General features: G+C 40.8%; 1 protein-coding gene across 3 annotated transcripts; it reads right to left on the bottom strand.

Annotated features, from left to right (window-relative positions):
* Positions 1-294: 294 nt before the first annotated feature.
* atp6v0a1a (ATPase H+ transporting V0 subunit a1a) lies at positions 295-15,424 on the bottom strand. 3 transcript variants are annotated; one of them, XM_078269006.1, is made up of 22 exons: positions 15,319-15,424; positions 13,875-14,047; positions 13,146-13,224; positions 12,854-12,951; positions 12,637-12,765; positions 11,655-11,737; positions 11,046-11,172; positions 10,861-10,943; positions 10,679-10,772; positions 8,833-9,045; positions 7,503-7,653; positions 7,117-7,256; positions 6,778-6,944; positions 6,589-6,679; positions 6,335-6,453; positions 6,005-6,221; positions 5,790-5,897; positions 5,584-5,691; positions 4,884-4,928; positions 4,120-4,237; positions 3,755-3,926; positions 295-1,347 (listed from the first exon to the last, which is right to left on the bottom strand). In XM_078269006.1, the coding sequence occupies exons 2-22, from the start codon at positions 13,989-13,991 to the stop codon at positions 1,254-1,256; spliced, it is 2,553 nt and encodes an 850-aa protein (XP_078125132.1). In that variant the 5' UTR covers positions 13,992-14,047; positions 15,319-15,424; the 3' UTR covers positions 295-1,253. The 3 variants fall into 3 exon arrangements, with proteins under 3 accessions (XP_078125132.1, XP_078125133.1, XP_078125134.1); XM_078269007.1 differs by having other exon boundaries at positions 4,884-4,901; XM_078269008.1 differs by lacking the exon at positions 4,884-4,928.
* Positions 15,425-17,040: the final 1,616 nt, after the last annotated feature.

Genomic DNA, 17,040 nt, shown 5'->3' with positions numbered 1-17,040 from the left:
GTTTCGAGTATTTCCAAAAATCCAAAGTTTTATTTTTCACAATTTTTATGTAAAAATGAGCTTGTTTCAAGAGTTAATTCACATTTCAATCAAAAACATGTTTACTGCAGAGACAAACCCCCTTACTTATTTTGAGAAAATAATAATACATATATAAAAAAAGAAAACAGCATTAAAAGGAGCCACATTTTTGCATGAGTACTTTTACTTATGTAGGACTTTGAATACTTCTTCCACCACTGCTGCAGATTAAACAAAGGTCGTACATAAAATAAAACCAAAACCACAACTGAATCCAGCTTTTTCCACTTTATTGACACAAAGATGCACAAATAATGTAGGTGGTAAATGTTTTCTGAGGCATGAATTCTATTTGAACAGGTCTGCTGTATGCCATTCTTACTCCCGTCTTAGTGACAATTACATTTTGAACTTAAACTCAGCAAGATTGACACTGTTGTTACAGAACATCCACCTATAGATTCCCCTTCATTCTCTCTGTGTAGATCAATTGAGAGCAGATCACTAAACACAAAGGGCATTTATGGCAATGTTAGTGCACAATGCAGGATTAAACATTCGCTTCATCTCCATCTTCAAAACTTGGACTGACATCCTGATGCAAGTTAAATTGTATTCCCTTTGGACCTTTATAGCTGTGTGAGGTCAGTATGCAGTGGGATAGAGCTGTGCAAAGTGTGTGTGTGTGTGTGTGTGTGTGTGTGTGTGTGTGTGTGTGTGTGTGTGTGAAATCAAACCAATGAGATGCTCTGTGCAGAACAATGCCAATGCAGAGAGAAATAGACAACCTGGATACAACAATGTGGAGAGGACAAACAGGAAAGTTGTAAACACTTACGTCACTTTACTCGGAATCAGCATCAGTCAACATAATCAAGACATTTGCACATAAAACTTCATTTGTGATTGGTAGTGCAACACTGCCACATAGGAAAAAGGCAGGTTTCACAAAGAAAAGCTTTGCATAAATAATATTAAACTAAATAAAACAGGAAAAAAACTAAAATGACTTCACCAAGACAAGACACATAACAGATAACGGCCAATGCTATTTTTCTGAGGAATGAAAAAACATTATGAGAAGTTTACAACAAATACCAGTCTGACAGATAGGAGCTTGTGCAGTGTCACTCATGGAAACCTCATCACACACAAAAGAAAATCACTATTCAACTGCACACAGATTCTCAAGAGATGAGTGACATTTACAGAAGAAGAGGAGTTGTCAGATCTCAGTCCTCCAACCCCCCACCCAGGATGCTGTCGAAAGTAAAGGGCAGGAACTTGAAGCCCTGGCCTGAGTAAAACTTGTTTTGGAACTCCACCCTGTAAAGAAAATAAAGGTCCAATTAAAAAAAAAAAAAAAAAAAAAAACAGGAAGCCTCTTAGACAATAACACAGGCACATGGTGGTGATGGCGGTCCAGGTTAGGTAATGCTGAGCAGAGCAGTCGTAGCTGATATAACCCCTGTGTGCACCCCACCTGAACACACTCATGTATATATCCCTGCTCCTGGACCCCGTCCTGGGCTCAGAGACGTAAGCCCTACCTTCTGGAAAACGATCAGGCTCTATTTTTAAACAGGCCAATGCTAAGTGACGGCTGGATGACCTTTTAACTGAGGAGCCACAAATACCTGCCGTTCCATAGTCTGTCTGGTGTAGGAAAGAAGACGAGGAGGCGCTAGATATTTAAAAAATATTACTGTACATAAACTCCTGCACTTTTTCTTGCAAAAATTATCAAGGATAATTCAATCCCTCTTCATTCCCAAAATTCAGAGGCCATATTTCTTTTTAATCCCATAGATGAACTTGTATTCTTTTAAAATAATAAACGCTGTCTTACTACTGATGCTGTCATTTCTTTGCATTTACTCTAAGCTAGTATATTAGTGTTAATGTTTTTCAAGTATCTCAGCAACTACAAGAACATCTCTGAACAGATGAGCACTTTGAAGGGGCTGTCCTCGATGTTCAATATAAAAGTGGTCTGGGATTGCCTCCACACGGCTCTCACAGACCGTTTCCCAACTAGTCAAATACTTAATTCTCTGCTCAGGACACAACTATATCATAGCAAATAGTTGTTTACTGCTATATTAATGTTCTGAATATCAAGTACAGCCCCTTTAAGGTAGAGGGGCCAACTACATTTTTCTCCACCTCTTCTTTGGCAGACCTTACATGTGGCATTACATAATCACATTCCGATGCAATCATTAGAAATATTATAAGGGTCTTTATATTAGCTTCTCTGCATTCAAAACTGCACTTTATTGTCTCTGAAGGCCATTCAGTGAAAGAGAGTAACCCAGCATTCCTGTGTAAAGGATAATTATAGAGAAGAGTTGCTGCAACGCAGGCATGCTCTGTAAATGTGCCAGCGGATTATAAAGCCAGGACGACATTCGGCAAAGCTGGACAAAGACATTAATGAGGAGACAACAAAGGCTCATCAGTGCCATAGCAAGGAGTCGTAGACTGTTCTACACGCAGCAAAAATTAAAAGCATAAGTCTCTTGAGCCAGATGTGTTCCAGGCCACAGGGAAGGAAAGAGAGCGAGCACTGGGAAACTACAATTTGTTAACTTCTATTTAGGACAAACCCTTTGACTTTTGATTTTTTTTTTCCTAAATAAATGGTTGTCCTCTATGCTGGATTTACACCTTAAAGTGCTCATATTATGCTCATTTCAGGTTCATAATTGTATTCAGAGGTTGTACCAGAATAGGTTTACATGGTTTAATTTTCAAAAAACACTATTTCTTTGTACTGCGCATTGCTGCAGCTCCTCTTTTCACTCTGTGTGTTGAGCTCTCTGTTTTAGCTACAGAGTGAGACATCTCACTTCTGTTCCATCTTCGTTGGGAGTCGCACATGCTCAGTAACTAGGTAAGGACTACTAGCCAGTCAGAAGCAGAGTATGAGGGCGTGCCACGCTAGCAGCTAGGCGAGCATTATAACGCGTGTTACAAAGTGACGCATGTTCATCACGGAAGTAAAGGCTGGACTACAATAGAGCTGTTTGGAGCAGTTTGTGAACAGTGTTTTCTGTTGGAGATGGTAAGTCCCTTTGGGGTGGACTTGGGCTTTTTCACTTTGTAAACCTATAACATGCACAAAAAGATATATAACACAATAAAGGAAACTGAAAAATCCCCAAAAGCGTAATATGAGCACTTTAAGTACAAACTGTGACCATTGAACTATTCATTATTTCCTTTGCAATGCAGAGAAGAAGAAGCTGGTCCTGGTTCCTTAAATTGGAAGAAATAGGCTGAAGTGGTCACATTTTGTGTATAATCACCTACACACAAAAGCAGTAGCATCTCATCTGTTTCTGTCCACCTGCAGATGGCACTATAGGTCTGTAGTTTACCATGCTTACAGTTATTTGGCATTAGTAAAGTCCTCTTTTAAAACAGCAAATCCAGTGCACAGGAACTTAGTTTTGGATTAATGTTCATTGTTAATACTATAAAACGCTGGATAAGATGCTCAAAGTTGTACACTAGATTATTAAAACATAGGCTTTTTTAATGCAATTCGTATGCCAACATGAACTATAGCCTCAAAAATTATTGAATTAATACCCCCTTTATTTCATAATTGGTTCCACATGTGACGCATGTGGAACTGAGGCCAAAGTTAATATTAAGGAGAGAAAAAAAAGAAAGCAAATGAAAGAAACACACAAAACAAATGCCACAAATACAATACTCAACTTACCAGTGCAGTCGCAGTGCATGCAAGAAGGCTGACAAGCCCTCCATTATGAGAAGAATGGCAACAGTGAGAACAGAAAAGAAGAAAAAGACTATGGTCAGAATGAAGAAACCTCCAAAGCTGCTGCTAGAAAGGCCAATGTGCATCACCATGGACCACAGCACCTCCGACAACTCTGTGCATTGGACAAAGAAAGCACACAGATTTCAGTGCTGAGCTGAACTTGAGAGTGCGTGCATTAGATGTCCACTTCTCTTAACAAATGTGTGTATACTGCTGTGTTAATCTAATATTTAATTCAAAAATACAAATTATTTGATTAATGTTAATAATCTGATATTAAAAAAAGTCAGAAAAGTGTGACTTACGTGCATGGGCCAGACTGAGGGCCCAAAGCCTCAGATAGGAGGCAGTGTTGGAGATACAGCCCAGGCAGTACTCTATGGTGTGGATCGCCTGATGCACTGCCACATCCCCGAAGTTAAACTGTGGCACAGAGATAGAACATCAAAAACGTAGCTCTAGAAAACAGCATCTGGGTCCTGGGGTCCACACGGGAGGAGTCTAGTTCATTATTATACAGGTTATTGATAGGACAGCCATTTGCCACTGTAGATCAGCAAAGCCCCTTAAATTAGAAGAGACACCATCGTCTTAGGACCCTGTGAACCCAAAGTATCAGCAGCCCTGCTGAGCCCTCATGCATATCACCGGGACTGTAAGGAAACATTGGCCTACTGGCGCCCACTGCTTGAGCAATTCCTGCAACCCATGTTTTAACAAGTGACTCCTGACACACACACACACACACACACACACACACACACACACACACACACACACACACACACACACACACACACACACACACACACACACACACACACACACACACACACACACACACACACACACACACACACACACACACACACACACACACACACACACACACACACACACACACACACACACACACACACACACACACACACACACACACGAGCAGCCAGCAATGGTTGTCAGCATAAGTAGACAAAGCGAGGGGCAGGAAAACAGAATTGCTAGACATGCACTGTGACAGGAGGGGATAGGTTGCAGGGTGGAAGTGTAGCGTGAGCTCCTGTCCTACCTCTTCCTCCTCGTGGGCCTTGACAGCAGGTGACAAAAGGCAACGCTTGGTTATTGACAGCGCACACACAGATCGACAGACATCAGTAAACAGGAAAGTAACAAGAGAAGTTAGTTACTAACTTGAAAAAAAAGAAAAAAAGAAAGAGGTTTAGCGTTACAGGATGACAACACTCTGCTCACATGGGCAGCCAGGGCATTTTAGAATTTAATTAGGGAATATAACAGTTTCACATCACAACTCCTCAGCTCTTCAGGATGTGCAGCAAACAACCGTACTGGTCTTATTATTTCACAAGAAGTTAAATTAGCCTGGATATTCTACAAGCAACTGCACACAAACGTCAACGAAAGAAGAAACACAGAACTATTTAATAAAGTAAACAACATTTCTTAATTGAATCTCTCCATAGCATTTACTATAATCTGAAAGTGGCAGTGTGTAGCTTGTTACATGCATTCATAATGTATGTTTTTTTTGCATTGCCACAGTGGAAATGGAAACATGAGGTATCGCTTTCTGTTCCCAACTGTGGCTGAGTGACTGAATTATTCAAAGATGTGAGTAGGTCGTATACACTGTGTGATGTGAGTAGGTCGTATACCCCCCCACCACCACCACCACCGTACCTCACCAAACTGCCGTTTTTTCCAGCTTTAGTCAGGTGGAAGACAGTGTTAGACAGGGACATGTCTCTTACCTCAGGCTCCTCCTCAGAGTGCTGTGAGAGCTGGTCATGCTGGATGATTTCAGCCTCATCCTCAGTGGGCCCGTTGCCCACTCTGATCCCTCCAAAGTTAGCTGTACCCTGACATAGAAGAGTGGTAAGAAATAACAGCATTAAAAAAGGATTATAATTGAGATGCAACGTTGTTATTTCAAGGGATACCAATTCCTTCACCTTACCAGGTTTTTCCGCCACAAATGCTGTCTCCGGAGAACTAGAGTTTTCACTATTAACATACAGGGAACACAAGCCAAGGCGATTACCACCAAGAGTGATTGTATGGCCATCTACATGGAGAGGAGACACAGAAAAACAGCAAATGGGGACAATTAGCTTGCTGTGGTTCATTTCAGGATAAAGTGATACATGTATGCAGCGCCCAAGTGCATCTGACCTGTCCTCTGTAGAGAGGTTGGTTACTGGGGTCGTTGTAGTTGAAGAGGAACATGTTGATAAAGGCGATGAGGAGACTGGGAGCATCCTTGGATATGCGTGCATCGTATGTGAGCCACTTATAAAAGATCAGAATGACTAGGTAACCAAACAGACTGGCCATGAAGACAATCTCGGGGATGAATCCCAAGTAGATATTCAGCGGCTTCTTGAAATACCTGCAGAGAACCACGAACAATCACTGTGAAAATGTGTGCATAACTGCCAATGGTGACAAAGTGACAGAAATACAACAAGAAATTGAAGCATAAATGTTAAATGAAAATCTTACAGGTGGTTGAAGAGACTGAGTGAGACTCCAAACAGCATGTGGATGACTCCCAGGATAACAGACATCTTCATCTTGAAAGAGTTCAGGAATGTCAGCTTGTTGGTGGCAATGTTCCATATCTGAAATATATGCATATCAAAGATGGTGAGTGCTGAACCGGGCGATAAAAATCATTGCTTCAACGCATGTAAAAAGTAACAACTAAGCTGATTTGTACTTAGCAGAATAAAGAGAATACAGAGAAAAATATTCACCGGATCAATGCCAATGGGGTACGGCCCTTTGAACACTCCTTGTATCGTCGGGTCCAACTGCAAAACTTTATTGCCTTCCAAAGTGTCAAACCTGAACAGGATGAGAACACCGATCAGTTTTGAGACTTGAATTACTGCACATCTACAGCAGTTACTGAGTTAAAGCTCCTGTCAGTGCTCGACACTTACGTCCAGTTGGCCCCTAGCCGAGCGTCGAACATGGGTCTGACGCTCCAGCCAGACCCAAACACATTGAGGGACTTGGAGAAGCAGTCATTGTAAATGATCCCAGTGTAGACTGAGAAGATTCCCATCAGCAGGATGATGTAGCGTCCTGCAAACACCATGCTGAACATCTGCCACAGAACAAGCAATGAGAGATAAGTAGGTTTCTAAAACAAGAGAAGCTGCATCTCTACAATATTAAACATGAATCCACAGAAGCACAACGCTCTGTACAGCTGTGGGTCTGGTGAATCACCAATTGATGGTGTTGGGTTGATGAGATGGCCATGATGGGATCCATACCTCATTATCGTTCTTCTGGGCCATCAGCCTGTTCTCTCTCAACACAAGGTACAGGGCAGCACAGGTCATGAGCACCCCGTGGCCCAGGTCACCAAACATAACCGCAAAAAGGAAGGGGAAGGTGATGATGGTGTATGGCGCTGGAGACAAGGAGGTAGGGAGGCAGGCATCACATGAGGGTGGAGTGGCAGGTGAAACAATGATAGACAGCATGTTCAAACAAGGTGATAATGAGTGATGAGGCAGAGTAGGCACCACACCTTTCTGTGACCACAGGCAGCTCGGTAAACAGACTGTAATACAAAATGTCTAATTGCCTTACAAGCCTGTAATGACAGAGGTCCAAGGTTTAGGGATGTACGGAGAAGAGTGTGACTAATTCGTACCTGGGTTAATCTCACGGTAGCTGCCAATTCCATAGGCATCCACAATGTTTTGAAAGCCTGAGGTGAACTTGTTTGTCTTGTTATAGGTGGGTGGCGTCTGCTTGGACTGCATTCTATTGAGGATGGAAGGCACAGTGGAGCCACTCTTCTCCTAAAGCGCAGAAACACAATGTCATGCAACACAAGATTATGATACACAATTTTGTTTTCTTTCACAGATCTGATCTACTTGAACATTTTAACCATGCAACCACCCTGACACATCGTAGACATATTCTAAAAATCCTCATCTTCCCAAGAATGAGATCATGTGCCCCCCACATGAATGCTAAAAGCTAACTGTACACAAGGTATCATCATATGATTGAGGGTTTCACAGACCCTCACTGCTCTGAATTGACAACACTGTACTTCCTTAAAATCTGGTTTTAATAAACTGATAAACAATTAGGAAATCTTAGCTGAGTTTACAAAGGCTGCCAGGACAACTTTGTAGAAAGGTGGAAGTAGTGGTACAGATGATATCTTGATACAGTACACCATGGCCTCATGTTTCAAGTCTAGCAGAATAAAGACAGCTGAGCGATAACTTGAGGCTAGGGATGGTCCTAACTATGCATTACAGGGCCAAGTCTCTGTTGCTAAACCAAGTGTACAACGAAAAAACAAACAAAACTATTGACTCTTTTATTCCACGCATTCTCCTTCCTTCTCAAAACCTGGAGCCTACATTACCCACTCAACTGCTGACAATTCAGTCAGAGATTTGTGCTAGTAGTTGCTAAGGTTTGCAACCAAAAGGAACGCAGCATTTGGCTTTGATCACTGCGGTGTGAGCAGCTGGCTGGCTTTACTGGTCAACTGTTTAGCACTGACTCACTGCCCCCCCCCACGGATATCTGCAACTGGTCACCATGATGGGAATTTGGTGCAGCCAGCATCATTTTTGGGTTATTTAAAAACATTTGTAAATTTTTTGAAACTCTATTCACTTCTTGTTTTGAGGAACTTGCATGTTGTGTAAGAGCCTGTTGTTGGGATTACACAGTTAATATTACCCCACAGTGTCAAAGTCAATATACTGATATTGGAGTATGCACAAAAGCTGGAGTATACTGCAAATACCTTGTTTGCACTGACAAAGTTTAGACCGGTTTGTTTCAAACTGGTTCTGCTACATTGAATACATGACCAGGATAACTTGAACCAGAGTCTACTTTCTAAGAATAAAGGAGAGGGGCCATGTGGGACTGTATCTATAAGATCTAAGCTAAACCTACCAAATGGTGGATATTTTCCTAAAGCATTAACCTGATGCTCAGTTACTCACCGTCCCCCTGCGCAGGGCAAACTGGATGGAGTCCATGTCGGAGACAGAACACCACACCTCAGCAATCAGACACTTCTGAGTGACATCAATGTTGCAGAGGTTGAGGGTGTGGTAGATGGCCTTCATCTTCCTCACTTTAATGAACCACACTCGGACTGTCTTGGCTGCAGCCTGCAGGACCCTCTGCCTGTGATCCTCAGTCTGGTTCAGCACCTTTAGACGGAGACATTACACAACTGAAATACACAGTGGGTACAGTAGAAGTGTTATTCATGATTTATGATTTTGTGGCACATTTTGTGTAATCTGTATCATGGTGTTGGTCCGTAAATCATTGCTATTGCTGCATATTTTGACTCTTTAAAAACTTTTCTGGTTAATAAAAAAAAAATATCTGCTAGATGTTGACAACTTCGGGAAGATAAACCTAATCTTTACAGTCCTGGAGCCAAAAAGTGACAAGACAAAAGGTCAGTTGTGGGAGCCAACACCTATTCCTGCCTTTTCGGTTCACCCTGTGCTTTTCTATGAACTACAAGCGGATATGAGGGAGGGTAGGATCTATAATTCTATCTAAATATAGTCACAACTAGGGGAATTTTAATGTCCAAAACAATCAAAAAAACTATTCCTAAAATAGCAGCAATGAATCATGCATTTCTTGATATTCATAAACAGGGTTCACATTTACTGGTGTGATTAACGAGCTGTAAATCATATGTTAAAGATCAGCGAGCTGTCTAATCCATTAGGTTTTCCCGAAAGAGATATAGGATATTCCCAGGTATGCTGCTGTATGACTCACATTTAAAGCCAAGTCCCATGATCAGCAAATAGCAGGATATTTAAGCTCAGTGCTGTCTGCCTACGGGCACAGTCTCGCCTGCGGTCAGGGAGCTTAATGGCCCACACATAGCTGATTGCTGTCCAAATAGCTTAACATTCTTCGTCATCCACGCCAGTCTGTCATTTAGCTCTCATGCCCATGTAGCGAACAGCATAACACTCCAACCACAAACGCCAAGATCCACATTCCCTGGTATGCGAAGCCGTGAGAGGATATCAATTGATTTGTCAAACGGGATGCATGTCAAATCTCAAGTATCTGTCTCGTGCAGGCAGCTTCTGTGGCAAATGCCAATGTTCCTATAATATCGGAGTACATGACAACTTCAACAAAATTGACACAGCTGGCTGACTGAAGTAAAATGTGAGAGATTCACGTCTAACAGACTGCAGCGAGTACAAGAAATGTGATCATGTTGATATGCGAGTCTGTGTGCCATGATGCAAAACACCCATATGGGCGGATGTATCATCATATGACAAAGATACAAGACGGTTATCATTTACAAAGCTAAAGGAAGGGAGGATTCCCTGCGGCTCTATCTTGCGCTAGATAACAAGTCACTGAGGACTAATTCAACATTGCAGGCATAATAACAACATTGTAATGGAAAGATTCTGATTGCTGGAGGACATTTCTCTGGGCAGAAGCTAGAGACAGATGACGTGTTGATCAGCAGTGGCAAAAATAAATGAGGACTTTTTTTTTTATAAAAAGGTAACATTTGTGCAACCTAAATCATTTTCTTTCTTCTTATATAACATACTATATACATATCTGGCTTAGAGCCTAGACAGAAAGCTGAGAATGACCTGTAAAGAGCAGATGTGTTAGATGCCTTATGAAATTTCCTCTACCAACACTTTGCAGTGAATTTCTGAAAAATAACTTGCTGACCAAGCAGAAACAAAAAACAGAACTATACAGTTCAAGTGTATTTTTGTGCAGGTCAGTGTTAATGAGTGGTAATGTAGCTGTTTTTCCAGCCAGAGTATTTACCATTTGCAGGTCATCAATACGTGCATTCACCCCTGCCAGCATCTCCTTCCTCTCCTGGGGTGTTTCTGGACACGGGTACAAGGTTGCTCTGAACCTGAAGATGGATGAAGAAAAAGCGCATATAAGGATCTGTTGGCCAAGAACACTTCCTAAAATTGTACAAACGTTGGCCAGTCACTTACCCTTCACAGATCTTCTTGACTCTATTCTTAAGCTGGTCTCCCTGGAAGAAGATGATGAAGACAGTCTTGTGGACCTGGTCTCCCTGTGGAAACATCATACAGTTTGGACTTTGGTAATACAACAATCAAACAGGCATTAACATCTGACCAACTTCACAGGACATCAGTGCTTAAACAGTACTGACGGAAGACGGGTCCTCCAGAGGATCTTCAATGTCTGCCTGCCTCAGGAACACATTTCCTCGGCAAACTCTCCACAACATCCTCTCAAATGTGGGAATACGTTCCCTCCCAATGACTCCAGCCACAAATCTATAACAGATGGAAAAATGCAGTCACCGTTGTTGTTGGTTACCTGGTCTGGTAGGAATAAAACTTCATCAGCTTTAGGAGCTAGGCCCTTTGTATAAATAAGCTTAAAGTTCAGGAAAGTTATGATTCACAAATGCTAACTGCAATGTCTCCCATTTCATAGCCTCAAACAGGTTGGCCGTGTATTGTCCGTCTATTTTTTTTTTAGCTCTGTCTTAAGGGAGAGCTGATCACAGTGAAAACATTGACTGAAATGTCTACACTAACAGGAATTACATTTGTGAATGTGGAGTGCGAGTAGATTTCCACTTTAAGTGACCTTTGTTGCCTGACTAAGCTGGACAGCCTGAGCTGGTGTGTGGGAGGTGATTGGCTAGCTTTAACACTGGTTTTGGACACAGATGGCATAAGTGCTGAGAATGGAAATCTCCAAGAAAAGCGTAATCCTTTTGAATGAGGTAAGACCACAAAAACAGACTCACCCCAGTCTGAGAGGAGCCACTCGAGTAGGCTCATTGGGGTCCATGAGGGTGGATGACTCCTCCATTAAACTGGGATCCTCCATCTGCATGAGAGTCAGTTAATTATTAGCCATTATCATTACTGTAACTGCATTTCCATATATGCATCCTTGTGAATACTTCTCAGACATTTTATGAACATGAGTGTTGAGATTTGGACAGGGGAAAGACGAAGAGCCAGGGCCAGTGTTTGTTTTTAGCATAGACAGTGACTTTCTCCAGTTAATGGCTATGGCTATGGCTATGTGTTTGGCTCAATGATTCACCTTAATTAAAGCCCATAACAGCTTGTAAAAGATGTCTTAACATTGTAAGTCAACACAGTTTTGCTTGTTAAGGCAATGAAGTGGAATTGATGGTGAGCAAAGGTGGGCAGGCAAGATTTTGCCCCAGAAAATGAATAGTAAACACAGAATGAAATCTCTGCAAAGTATTATACCGCAGTGGAATTAAAGAATATCAACTAATGTACCTGGCTAGTGTAAACGGGCTAAGGCAATGTGAGCAACTATAAACGATCACGAGGGAAACACCTGGCAATAAATGCTCCATTGTGTGTGTGTGTGTGTGTGTGTGTGTGTGTGTGTTCAGCGTAGACAGCTTATGAGCAGTATCTGTAATACACCAATGCAAACCAGAAATGGCTGCCTTTAGACAAAAACATTGCTTTTCTTGCCCATTGCTACAGTGAATAAATTGAAAAATTCAAGTTTTGGTATTACAACAACCTATGAATACATACAAAATAGTTCATTTGTTTCTCAAGCTGTATTTAGTGGTGTTAGATGTTCTAACCATGGTGATAAACAATTATATAAAAAAAAAAAAAAAAAAAAAAAAAAAAAAAAAGTTCTACTTGTCTTTCAGGCCGCCACAATGTTGGTAAAACAAAAAGACCTGAGCACACTGTTTTGCAAGGCCTGCATGCACAAGTCAAGCTGACCTCATCAAAAAACTGCTGCGTGCGACGCAGGATGTGCTTGAGCTCAGTCAGTTCCAGGAAGTTCTTCTTTAGGGCTTCTTGGTTGGTGTTTATTTCCTTCAGTTCATTCTCAAGCTTCTCAAATGTGGCCTGTGGAGCGACATACAAAGGGGTCAGCAGAGGGAAGCAGGAGATGACAGAGCTCACTGTTTATTTTAAAAAGAGCGAGAGCACTCACCTCCAGGTCGATCATGTCCCTTGGGAAGGGGACTTCAGGGTTCTCTCCTGTGTCAACTATTGGGATGTTGGCCTTCTTTATTTCTTTCTCCACAAATCCTGTGAGAGAGAAGTAGCATGTAGTTGTTTACGCTGGATTAAGGACCACCCCACTACTCTTTGTAGGGCCCTGCTATGGCTCTTTAAAAAGGGTGGAAATTGAATAAAAAGGTGTGGAGATGGAGTGGCAGCACTGTTCAGTCCTCCTGTAAAGGCAGAGGCAGCTCTGGCACCACATATCTAAGCTCACTTACTCAGTTTGCGATCCATCTCCTCACATCGTCGTACTTCATTGACAAACTTTCGTTGGAACACATTCACATCAGGATTTAGCTGCAAGAAAAAAAAGAAAAAGGAACATAAGTGAGGGTCAAGCAATAGAACATACATGTTTAACAGGACTAAAAAAATGTGCAACAGTATCATTTGTAAAATTAAAATGGGTGATAACTAAGAACAGGCACATATATCAGCAACCTAAGCTGCTCCGATATCAATAATTTAACGTTGTGCTCAAATTCTGCATACTTATCTATTGACTACCCTACCATTAATGAGGTATTTTTAATCTTTCTATATTATCATTTGAAAATGTTCTAAATTGGTGGAAAATTTGATATAAATTATAAAGATACAACTGTGGATGCACACAGACCATCCTATATTCTAGCACAAAGATTCCCTCAGGACTCGTCAGGAATGGGCTTTCTCATGTGTGGAATGAGGCGTCAGCTGTGAGCACATGATGAACATGATGCTGAAGGCATGCACTTTCTCAGCAATATCACTGATGTGGTCATTTCTATCGCCACAACAAATGACACTGATGATTTAAGCATGTTTTTTTCCCCTCAAGACCCTTTACACAACAGGTAATAGTTTTGGAAAGCAATGTTTCAGTTGCTAGAAAAAGAACCACAACAGAATCAGTAGATAATAAAGCAATTATGATTCGGAGGACAGCAGTATGACTGAGGACTTACATCACGAAACTGCACCATCCCGATCTCTCCCAGTTCACTGACACAACAGTAGGCCGCTTCTGACTGGAGGAAGAGCTGAGCCAGCGTCATCTCTTCACTTCTGAAGAGTTCCCCCATGTTGCTGAAGGATGCGAGTGCTCAGCACCCTGGAAATCAACCAGAACCTCTAGAAACTGAACATTGATAACGTCCATTAGTCATACTCAATGAGAGAAAACCTCTAACAAAACATGAAGGATCTGAGAAGTTTTACATGAATCGCTTTTCTCTGCATGGCACACTAGTGTCAAAATCACTAATGAGAGAGGCCCATATCAGGAGTGTGTTAGTTTAGCACAAGTGTGAGAAGCAGGCATGGAGAAAATAAGAAAATATGTATCAGCTTGCCCTCATGTTGATCTCGTGATCACTGCAGGAATGTGGGTGAAAAATAGTTTGAGCAAACTATTTTTCACGCACATTCCTGCAGTAATCACAAGATCTGCATGAGGGCAAGCTGATACATATTTTCTTCTTAGGGGACTTTAAAGTGGCTATAATTTCTATTGTGGATGCAAAACTAAATATAATAGCCAATGTTGTTGAATGCAGTTTATGTAATATTTGTCATTTAACAATAAAGGTGAAGATTTTCTTTGAATAATTCAGCTAAGCAGCCTCATACTGTAAAATGACCACACATGGCTTATCTGTGGATTACATGGTATCATGTGACCAGTAGCTCTAGTAAGCCTCAATACTCCCACTGCCTCAACGCAAAGGGCGCATGAACTGATTTAACACAGCAAAACAGGTTTGCTTAACCACATAAAACAATTGACCAAACTAACGTTACACAGTTTACTTAAGACAACCCATATCTAGCTCGTCGATTAACAAATCGGCCAGATATCGTTCCCCAACTACTGCAGCCTCACCTGTCAAAGCTGATGTCAAATAGCTAGCTAGCTAGCGTTAATGGTTAACCAAGTTAACATGTCACTGTCACAGCTACCTGGATAGCGATCGACCAAAACTATTACCATCATATAACGTTAACTTAATAACGTAGCAAAGCCACACAATCATAACATTGGCTAACGTTGATTAGCTAGCTAAGTTACCGTTAACGCTATTTAACTTTAGCAAAAGAATATTAGTTGACGGGTGCTAGTCAGATTAGCAAGTGTTAGTTTGAGTGTAACTTCAATGTCAAGAACAAGATCACGTTAAAACAACAGAATATTAACTGTACTGAGGTTAATATTCACTTTTTCATCAGGTTGTAAGATAGCTCAAAGCTCAGTTTGCAATTAGCGTTATATGTGAGGCTAACAAGACAGCTAACGCCAGTTTAGCGCACCCGTTGTTAAATTAGTCCACAATAAAAGTAATAACATCAACAACTCTAATTTAAATAACTGAAACTCTAAATCACCGTATAATTAAGTAACAGTGTACTTACTGTTTAGGATAAGTGGAGATCTCTCCTCCTCGGTTTCCTTCCTTCTAGTTTCCTCTTTGCTGTTATGACTTGTCGGTAGTTTGCAGCTGACAGGTCTTCTTCTTCTTCCACTTCTTCTTTGAGGTTTTACGGCGGTTGACATCCTTAACGCTGCATTACTGCCACCTTCTGGATATAGTCTTCCTAAATGTCCATTTATAATATTAATAATGATAGGCTAATAATAATAATAATTATTATTATTATTATTATTATTATTAGTAGTAGTAGTAGTAGTAGTAGTAGTATTAGCTTATTATTATTATTATTATTATTATTATTATGAATACTTAGTCGATCTAGGAGGATGGAGGATCCTGGCCAAAGCTTCGGCTCGGTGGTTTCCATGACATAAATAGTCTGCCCTCCACACTCTAATGTACATTTTAGACTGGTCTCAATTAACTCATTTTTCGATTATCGTGTGATCATCGTCATTGTCTTTCTGTTGTATATTTTTAGTGCTCAGCTGTCTATTTTTCACGACACTCAGTCTGTTTATTGTTAGGCTAGGCCTACTTGGTTCATCCCCCGACTTTCTACTATACTTTATTTTGGATTGAGTGTAGATCTATGCAGATATAATCTCTCCCTTGTGCAGTCTTCTCAGTATGGCCTTTTTCCATTACATGGTAGGCCTACCTGCTCGACTCGCCTCGGCTCTACTCGTCTTTTTGTTTTTTTTATTATGAAAAAAAGTGCCTGGCTGGTACTAGCTTTTTGAAGTATTAGCGTTCTTTAATTCTCCCATGCTAAATGGGAGAATGTGTTCATCTCCAATGCTATGTGCCTCCATGTTTTCAGATTTAGTTTTCTCTCTGTCTGCTGAATGCTGTAAATGATGTGTTCTTTTCATTAGTAATACTTTATTTCTATTTCTCACTGCTTCTTTACAAGTGTCCCGCCATGGTACTGACTCGCTTTGTTTGCCTTTACTTTTAAGAATTGATTCTAATGCAGCTGATATTATACCTTGTCTTATGTCCTTATTATAACAAATCAAATATCCATGATTTCCCGCGCCTTGTTTTCTGTGATGTAGAAATATTTACTTTGCATAAGACTATTTGGTCACTATGGTTCCTTCTTGGTACACCTTCAAATCACATATTGGTGTAATATTATTGGGAACCAGTGTAAGATCAATTACAGATTCCTTTCTGATACTAACATCTTTCCTTGTTTTATTTCCATCGTTTAAGCACACTTAAATAATAGTTTTCATCTAACAAATGTTTGAATTAAATCGAGTGTTGCAGTTCCCGTTTGTGACCACTAGAGGGGAGTGATCACTCATGATTCTAAATACACTCAGGTCTAACTGTCCACTCCACCTAGCGTCACGCACACGCTAATATCACTAAAATCAGAATAATCAAAATATGAATACTAATATTAATTTAATATCAATATGTACAGCTATTTATTAGCATAGTTTTTACTAATAACAGCAGTAACATACAATTGGTTAATAATTGTATCATAAAGAGCGGTTTTAAAAAACTGATTTCTGATGTGGAGACCACAGACAGTAAAATTAAGGTGGAGACAGATGTTCATGCTTAGATGTTCCTTAACCCCAACCGCTCCAATGGAGCTGCTCAGTGGCTAGCAGATCAGACTGTGGTTGTACTGGGCAGCTATGGATGTGTAACTGTGCGAATTGTTGCAAATGAGAAATTG

This window comes from Sander vitreus, chromosome 15 (genome assembly GCF_031162955.1).
Source record: "Sander vitreus isolate 19-12246 chromosome 15, sanVit1, whole genome shotgun sequence".
In the NCBI taxonomy this organism is placed as follows: domain Eukaryota; kingdom Metazoa; phylum Chordata; class Actinopteri; order Perciformes; family Percidae; genus Sander; species Sander vitreus.
The sequence above is the reverse complement of the archived record's forward strand: the minus strand, read 5'-3'. Positions and strand labels throughout refer to the sequence as shown.